The following is an 8,895-nucleotide window of genomic DNA, read 5'->3' as shown; positions in this document are numbered from 1 at the left end:
TGTTACTTGCTCACGCCCCCCATTGCCCCGAAAAAGGTGCATTCTGTATAAACAAAAGTAGGTAGGCGGCATTTTGCTGCACTCCCCGATTTTGTTTTTATACTGCCAATGCTGAAAAAAGACTGATTGGGCTTTCCTGCAAATTTGCACAACTCCTGTTTAAAAAGGGCTTGTGTTATTTCAAGATTTCAAGATAAATTTTTTTAAAATGAAGTCACACCACAGCGACCTCCTCCTCTGCTAGTTAACTTTCTTAAAACTAAGACATGTTGGTGGGAAATACAGAAAACGTTTGTTGTTGTTTTTTTGGTTTTAACTGAACTTCCAGCTCACTGTCTTTGTTTGTTTGTTTGTTTGTTTGTTTGTTTGTGGCGCTCAGGTTTGTCTCTGACTGGATCTCACCTGATGTGTGGTGACTTCCTGTACAGCGGTCACACCGTCATGTGCACACTGTCCTACCTCTTCATCAAAGAGTGTGAGTACACACACTTCTCATCTCCATCTATTTCAGTTTGTCGCCCACTGCTGCTGATTTATTTTTGATAACTGGAATTATTGGCTCAGTTACAGCGTTTGATTGATGAATACCACATTGATTATTAATTATTAAGACATTTCAAACTCACAAAACAGGAAAACAACTAAAAATATTTATTGTAAAGTTCAACTTCTCAGTTTTTTTTTCTCTGAATGTGTTTTGACAATTGAAAATCTGACAAAAAAAAATTCTGAGATTCTGTCAATAATGTTAGAATAACACACACACACATATCCACACATATATATAGTGTGTGTAAATATATATCTTGTCATTTGTAATGTGACTTATTCTCGTAAAATTTTATCTTCATTCTCGTTACATCTTCTTTTTTTTTCAACTATACGCCACCTTTCACCAACAAGCATGCTGTACATCAGGTGTTAGACACAGAGGAAACACAAAGCAAAATAAAATACGATTTAAAAGAGATGATAGAAATAAGCTACAACACTACAGGGGCTACGTTAATGTGTGTGTTCTGCGTGTCCAGACTCTCCTCGGTGGATGTGGTGGTATCACTGGTTCTGCTGGTTGCTCAGCGCCTCGGGAGTCATCTGCATCCTCATCGCTCACGAGCACTACAGCATCGACGTGGTGATCGGATACTTCGCCACCACCAGGATCTTCTGGTGGTACCACACCATGGCCAACACACATGTAGGTGCACACACTCGCTCACACACACACTCAGTATTTAACTTTTCTGTTTAAACTTACAGCAGTTTTATAAATGTGTGTGTTTCTGTTCAGGCGCTGCGTCAGGCTCCGAACAACTACCTGTCCAGGACGTGGTGGAACCCCATCTTTAACTTCCTGGAGAAGAACGTTCAGACGACGGTTCCCATCGTGTTCGCGTGGCCGGTGGCGCTGCCGTCCTCCTGCAGACAGCGGTACAGGATGGTGGAGGGCGGCAGGGACGAGTGAGGACAGGTGGGGGAGGATGGGGGACGGAGGTCGGGGGAGGGAAGACAATCAACCTGAGCTGAAACATAATCTGTCCTGACTCCTGGATGAGAGGACGTTTAACATGGGTTTATTTATTAGAGGCAGTATTTCCTGCTCTCTCCTGCGTACGGAGGAAGACACTGACAGGAGGACATCACGTTTACATTGTCGTCAGCGCCTGGTATTTATTATCGGCGTGTTTAATCCCCAAATGTGTAACAATGCAGTTCATCTTCCTCCAGAAACTAAACCGACAAGTTCAGACACAGGTGTGTGAACATACAGAGGAGGTATGAAGACGTACTGTCGACTTAAAGTCACAAGACGTTTGACAGTTAGTTTCAGTGCCGGATGCTTCTTACTCGCCGTCCTCCATCAGATCTTTGGAAACATCAGATTTCTCTGCTACTTGATTTTTCTGTTTTGTTGCTGGGAGGTGTAAACACTGTTGGGTTTTCTTGAGTTGTTCGCAGCAGGTTACGAGGCGAGGCTTCGGCGTTTTCACTGACATGATGTCGATGTTTGCAGCGCGTTAAAGTGTTTGAGCGTTCAAGTAAAAACACTTTATGATACAGTTTTATTCTGGCTTTCATTGGACGTTCCTCGCCGTGCTTCTTTGTGTCTGCAGCACATTATTTTTGATCCATTCACGACACTGTTTGATCTAATTTAAGGTTCCAGGTGCCATAGAAGTTTCCAAACGTGCCAGTATAACTAAACTACCAAGCTAGAAACTGTCTGGGAGTGCGTCTATGTGGACAAGCAGCTGTGACACCAGTGTTATCATTCACACACCTGCCTGTGTTAAGAAATATTTCCACTAGGAGGCAGATTAGAGCCGAATCATCCTGATTCACGACAGAATATCTCCCAGGAGAACTTCCAGTTTTGCAGAAACAGAATAAAACATGGTGATAAAACTCTGGTTTACTTTTTTGACTGTTTCAGCGTGTCCTGCAGAATCACCTGAAAAGCTCAGCGTGCTAACATGAAGAAGTTTGGGCAGCAAAACAGCAGAAAATGAAAAGTTATCTCATTGTTTTCTCACCCAAAAATGTCTGATACTAATATGAAGACAAAACCTGAATTTCAGTGCCAGTACCAAAAAAGAAAAGATACTTTTACGTTTTTTATTTGACACAAGAAGCCAATTGTTGTGATGACGTTCTGTAGTCTCATTGAGACACTTTTTTTAAGACACATAAAAGCTTCTAAATTCACAGTGGCGTATTTACGGACGTGTTCTGTGTCGTAGAACAAGCTTGTGTTAATCACAGACCTTATTTCAGACATGTAACCAAAAACACACTGACTTTGAGACGAGGGAACAGTGAGTGCTAACATGCTAACATGCTAACTCATTTCCGGGTTTTATGACTTATTTCTATGGCAGTCGATTATTTATTTTTGGTTAATAAATTAGCTAAAATGTTTGACCAAAGCTAAACTGCTCACTAACTAATCTTCTTAAGACTAACATCAGTTGGGGCTAAATTATTTTGGAAGTGAACGATTGCGTCACTGAATTGGGTGCAGTTAGCTACACTTTAGCGCATTATCATAAACAGTTGTTTTAACAGTAATGGAACCGAACTAAAAACATCCAAAATATCCACAAACCACAACTGTTAGATCTCCTAGCGAAGAAAAATTAGACTACATGTTGAAATAGTGAAAATATTTCTGTCTGTCTGGTTCATAAGCTAGCTAGAGAGTCGGAACATTAGATTAATTGCTAGCGACTTAGCATTTTTAGGGTAACTTAATGAAAGGTAACTGTACCACCTCCCAGCACAGATTTTTTTTTATTTTAAGAGTGAGATTAGTAGTTAACCACTGTGTGCTTTGCTGGCTAGCTTCTACTAGCTAGCAACGTCCTCATTAGAGTGAAAAGAAAACAGGAAATTAGTAGTTATATCTTCGTTATCTTGTCTTCGGATTAGGTCTAGATATTGCAAAAAAAGAAGAAAAAAAATTTGATACTAGTGCAGAAACAACCTGGATTTAAATGCCATTGCCAAAGAAAAAATAAGATTTTTTTTTAAAGGCCAATTTGGCTAAATTTTGCATTTTGCAAAAATGTTTGACCAAAGCTAAACTGATCGCTTCAGTTAGCAACGCTTTTGTTGCATTACAACCAAAAAAACTTTTTAGGATATGACATTCCGTAAAAGTTAAATGTACGATCTCGTAACAAAGAAAAATGAGACTGCATGTGTAAATATTAACTTTCTGACTGTTCGGCTTGTAAGCTAGCCAAAGGTTTAGGACACAAGCTAAATTGCTAACAACTTATCAGAGCAAACTCTAGTCTTGAGAGTGATCACTGACTAAACTGGGTGCAGATAGCCACATGCTAACCACAAAAAACAGTTTGCATCCATGAAAGGTAAATGTCCCGACAAAATGTTTTATAGGTATTGATATTAAAAATTATGAGAGCGCAGTTTGTGAGATATGCTGCCTTCAGATGGGGTCGTGGCATCCATGTTGCTGATGCCCAGCTGCAGTATTCTCACAACTCAGTCTCTTGAATGCCAAGTTATTTGTGTACACGACTTCCCACTTCGCTCGTAACCACGAACTCACGAGTTCCACGTAAAGGCAACATTAGCCGGACAGTTGCTAGCAAACGTCTAGTAGCTCAAGTTAACATTGAAAATGCTAACTTCAGTTGGGTCCTCCTCAGTGTGAGGTCATGGTTATATTTATTGAGTATTGTAAATTTCTTTCTGTGCTCAGTTATTGATGTTTTCAAGTCAATATGCGACACATTTTTTTAACCGTGGTCTTAATTTTACGTCTTTTTTTATTTTATTTTTGTGTGTGAAATGAATCCGTGAAACATCTTCCACGAAAACTCCCTGAAACTGCTGCTGAATTAAAGTCGGATTAATGAAGATCAATGTTCCATAAAGTTCCATAAAAGTTACTGACGAGTGTTTCCTGATGTTCCATGTTTATTAAAAGTTCATTAAAAAGTTGACCTGAAGAAAATGTCACAATCAGACGGTTGCTTTGATAATAAAAGATTTATTTTCAGTCATGATGTCGTGTCGGAAGTCTCTTCTTTTTTAGGCAACAAACACAAAGTCTCTCACGTCAGATACACGTCCTGTTAAAAATGAATCAAACCCTTAAAGAACAATAATTTGGTACAGAATTAATTTATTCAACAAGAAACGTAAGGGTTGTTTTTTTTCAACTTACTACTAACAACTATGTACAAACAGACAAACTACACACTGGCCCGACACAGCACCGACATAGAATATGAACAAAACCAAAAAAAAAGTTGCCAGGGTTGCTCCCAAATAAACAACGACACAGTCTGGATCAACTTGTTTAGCAGCATCTTCACTAAATTTAACGTCACACAACAGCGGTGAGTCACATGTTGTGTCTTTAGGGTTCTCATCCAGCGCTCAGAGTCCAGCTGCAGGAAAAAGAGAAACGTTTTATTCTCGGCTCAGACGACACAGCTGCACTTTGATCAGCAGTGATGATGAGGTACTTGTATTTAATGTAACTTGAGTATTTTCCTTTTCTGCTACTTGTACTCAGTGGAAGAGGCAGTACTGATTGTTACAGTGAAGTGGTGGTTGTTAAAGACAAAATGGTCGCACTTGTTACAGTACTGGTAGTTGTCAGTGACAGTAGCAGTAGTAGTATTCCCATGTTTGTCTTTGGCTGAGCAGAGCGTGCATCAGAGTTTACAGATAAAAACAAGTTTATTTTCTTGACCTTTAACCCGACTTGAGGCAGCGTCCTGTTGGCTGCTGGCTCCTCTTCCTCTTTCTTTTACCCTGGAGAGAAGAAGAAGAGACTGAAGCTTTCTAAAGCACACACACAGTATACGTGATGGATATACAGTACAGTACGTACGTAGTTGTCTCTGGCGGACCATCCAGGGTAAAGCTGCATGTGGAGCAGTCTCTCCTTCTGGGCCAGCTCGTAATATTTGGACTGTTCAGAGCGAGACAGAGCGTTCCACTGAAACACACAGGCTGGAGATTAGTTACGCTCTGATGCAGTTTCTCCTTCTGTCCTTCACAAACACCCGTCATTAATATTTTACTTTTTTAATTTAAAAAGGAACGGTCAGAATTAAATCACAGAAGCTCAGATATTAAACTTCTAGTCCTGAAGTAGTCGTAGCAGAAGCTGAGATATTAGCTGGGCGGAGCTCACCCTGCGTCCCAGGATGCGGTTGATGGCGGCGCTTTCTCTCTCTCGTCCCTCCTGCAGAACTTTGTGTCTCGTCTCCTTCATGTAGAGCATGAAGGCGTTCAGAGGCTTCTTCACCACCTGTCTGCTGCTGAGGACCAGAGACACGCAGAGGTACCGAGTCAAATACTGCAGTGCTGCTGAGGACCAGAGACACGCAGAGGTACCGAGTCAAATACTGCAGCGCTGCTGCTGAGGACCAGAGACACGCAGAGGTACCGAGTCAAATACAGTTTGCAGTGTCAGGACTGACTCTCCCTGCACGGTGTCAGACCTACGTTTAATATTATTAGATATTTTTGAAACATTCAGATTCACCTGAAAACTCAACGCAACCTCACCTGGTGACACCGTTGCCATGGTAACAGGGATATGTCCTGGAGCGGGCGTCAGCCTGTGGGGCAGCAGATGTGTTGATTGGCTGGCTGTACGGGGAAGAAGGAGGGAAGTGTCTGTCGCTGTAGAGGAGGAGAGGGACGAGAGGATGGACGGACGACTGCAGAGAGACGACGAGGACAGAGACAGTCCAACAGGACACATTTAAACATGTACTTAGAATAAACACATTGTTGTAACATGTCTTCATAGTATTAGGAACAGACGCAGTGACTGATGGGAATTGTAGTAAAAAGTACTTGATGTTAACAGGAAGTGACAGCAGCTCGTAGCATCTGTTTGTGCTCTCAGCTTCTTTCACTCCTACAGTGTTGGATGGTGAACACTATGACAAAAGGGCAAAATTACACACGCACACACACACACGCACACACACACAGCCTGCAGGTCGTGCTCCCCTCAGACTCTCTGGGTTTTAACACTGATTGTGTCAGAAGGGGAACGTATTGGCTTGAAGGGATCATTTGACCAAACACACACACACACACACACACACTCAGTCATCAACTCACAGCAGCAGCAGTCTGAGTGTGTGACGTGATGTTTCGCCCCCCGCTGGTCAGATTCAGGTACTGCTGTGGAGGTGGACACCAGTCAGACACCTGAAGTTTACCTGAAACACGACCAAGAGATATGTAAATATATATATGTGTGTGTGTGTGTGTGTGTGTGTGTGTGTGTCAGAAGTTAAGGATGTGTATTCAGTTGTGTTACCCACCACATGTTGGACCTGCAGCGTTCTGATTCAGTCCGATCTCCTGAAACCAGATCAATAATTCGACTTAATTTCTGTCACTGTCGCAGAAGATCAATCAGTCATTAATGAATTTAACATTACTAAATAATAAATCAATGACTGAATTAATAAACAGAGTTCTGGTGCAGAGGACAGGAAGTCGCACTTCTGACATTAATAACCATGTAGTTTCTTTCTTTTTTTTTTATTTAAGTATATTTCACACCCAAACTGCTGCAGCTTGAACTGACGAGCTTTACAGAATAAAATAAAATAAAATAAGACAAATTAAAATCAGCTCTAAAGGAGAGAAGTGAAAAAAAAGTAACAAAATTTAAAAAACAAAACAAATACTCATATATATTACATAGTAATGATATATACTAATGATATATATTAATTATGTTAATTATTTTATTAACTGATTTATTAATAATGTTTATAACATTCACAGGCTGCACAATACTTGATGAGTAAAATGTGTACAAACTCAAATTTGTGTATAAAAATTCAAATCTAGAATCTAAACACATTAAATATAATTCACTAATTAATGAATTAATAATTAATATTAAAAACATGGTGTTGAGGTTCATCAGTAGAACACATGGGAGTGTTTAAAATGCAGAGAGGCGACGTTATTATGGTCATATGTCAGTTTTACTTTAAACAAAAACATGTTGAAACATTTTGAGAAGTTTTTGTTCACAGTGGAGAAAAACACCAATAAAACAAGTTTGGGGGAAAAAAAGAAAGGTGGCATTTTGTAATAACATAATTAGAATATTAAGAATATTAATTTAAATATAAATATTAGCTCGAACTACTTTAACTTTAACACTTTTCTTAGTTACAAAGATTTTAGATTTTAGACAAACGCCACGAGAGACAATAATACACTTACAGTAAAACCATATAAGTGAGATGTTATGATCATAATATAACTGGAAACAAATAATATTTTTTACAATGTTTTTAAACACAAAGCAGTATTCTTATTTCTTTTGTCTTTATTTTATTTAGAACAAAGTTGGAGCAAGTCTTAAGGTGCATCATAATTACAAAGTTTTCTGGTTTTTTTTGCATCTTTTATCAAATAAAGTTGAAACATTTGTTGTATGTTTATTCAGAAATGATATTAGTGGTATAATAAATAAGAATAAACCTACAGAGGAAAACTATTGTTGGTAAAAACATAAGGTTGGCAGAAATAAACAAATTAATTCGAATAAGATAAAATATATGAATTTGAAAATAAAAACAAAGCAGTAATAGTAAGGACCACTTTTTAAATCAAATTATTTCTTGTACCTCGACACATATTCAAGTGACTCGTCGCATCATATAAGCAAAGATATGAGAGAAAATGAGAGGTGGGGTCGAGCTGCGTTCAGGTGCTCCTGTGTTCAAAGAGTGGTGTTTTAATTCCATCATTCATGACCAGTTAAAGTCACATGTAACTGCAGATTTAGTCCAAGACGTCCAGTGATGTTTAAACTTGTCTTGTTCCAATTGTAAAATAAAAGTTTTTCCATCACAAACACATCATCGATCATATCGATCCAGTCCTGAACTGTGGCTGCGTCTGTTGACATCAGTTTTTCTGTGACAGCTTTCTTACTCACTATATTCTCATTACTACTAATGACAATAATGAACACTTACCCCTCTGCTGAGCGTCTGCTCCATCTGTTGACTTCAGTCAGTAAAAACTAGATTCAGTGATTCACTAATAAGAAGAAGAATTTAAAGTTCAACAGGAAACAAGTAGAAGATCACTTTCACTAAACTCTACAGACTGGTGGCTTAAATCATGTCTGTGATGTATATGAACCCCCCAACCCAGCGCCCCGCCTACTGTAAGCCACAAACACACACACACACACTGTCAGTCATTGTTTGCCTCAGGTTCCTCCACTGCTGTCGCTCTTATTCTCTTCATACACACAGTTTCCAGTTTATTGTGTCGCTAAAACTGATGACGTGTGTTTCTATTATTTTGTCCGCCAGATTCAGATCAATGAGACGAGGCTTAATAACAGAAACATCC

The 8,895-nt window shown here is 39.3% G+C and overlaps 2 protein-coding genes across 2 annotated transcripts in view; one reads left to right on the top strand and one right to left on the bottom strand.

Annotated features, from left to right (window-relative positions):
• The window catches only part of LOC126403725 (phosphatidylcholine:ceramide cholinephosphotransferase 2-like), a 13,519-nt gene extending 8,995 nt beyond the window's left edge, over positions 1 to 4,524 (top strand). Inside the window, exons 5-7 of the mRNA XM_050066457.1 lie at positions 380 to 475; positions 1,032 to 1,198; positions 1,292 to 4,524. Coding sequence (XP_049922414.1) covers positions 380 to 475; positions 1,032 to 1,198; positions 1,292 to 1,465 — 437 coding nt within the window. The 3' untranslated portion in view covers positions 1,466 to 4,524. The remainder of the gene's footprint in view (positions 1 to 379; positions 476 to 1,031; positions 1,199 to 1,291) is intronic.
• A 512-nt stretch (positions 4,525 to 5,036) lies between these two features.
• Positions 5,037 to 8,605, bottom strand: LOC126403893 (transcription factor 7-like). The gene is made up of 7 exons (XM_050066712.1): positions 8,511 to 8,605; positions 6,828 to 6,867; positions 6,622 to 6,722; positions 6,055 to 6,209; positions 5,678 to 5,804; positions 5,368 to 5,479; positions 5,037 to 5,176 (listed from the first exon to the last, which is right to left on the bottom strand). Exons 1-7 carry the CDS (start codon positions 8,532 to 8,534, stop codon positions 5,037 to 5,039), a joined length of 699 nt encoding a protein of 232 aa, XP_049922669.1. The 5' UTR covers positions 8,535 to 8,605.
• Positions 8,606 to 8,895: the final 290 nt, after the last annotated feature.

The sequence above is a fragment of the Epinephelus moara genome, chromosome 17 (assembly GCF_006386435.1).
Source record: "Epinephelus moara isolate mb chromosome 17, YSFRI_EMoa_1.0, whole genome shotgun sequence".
In the NCBI taxonomy this organism is placed as follows: domain Eukaryota; kingdom Metazoa; phylum Chordata; class Actinopteri; order Perciformes; family Serranidae; genus Epinephelus; species Epinephelus moara.
The sequence above is the reverse complement of the archived record's forward strand: the minus strand, read 5'-3'. Positions and strand labels throughout refer to the sequence as shown.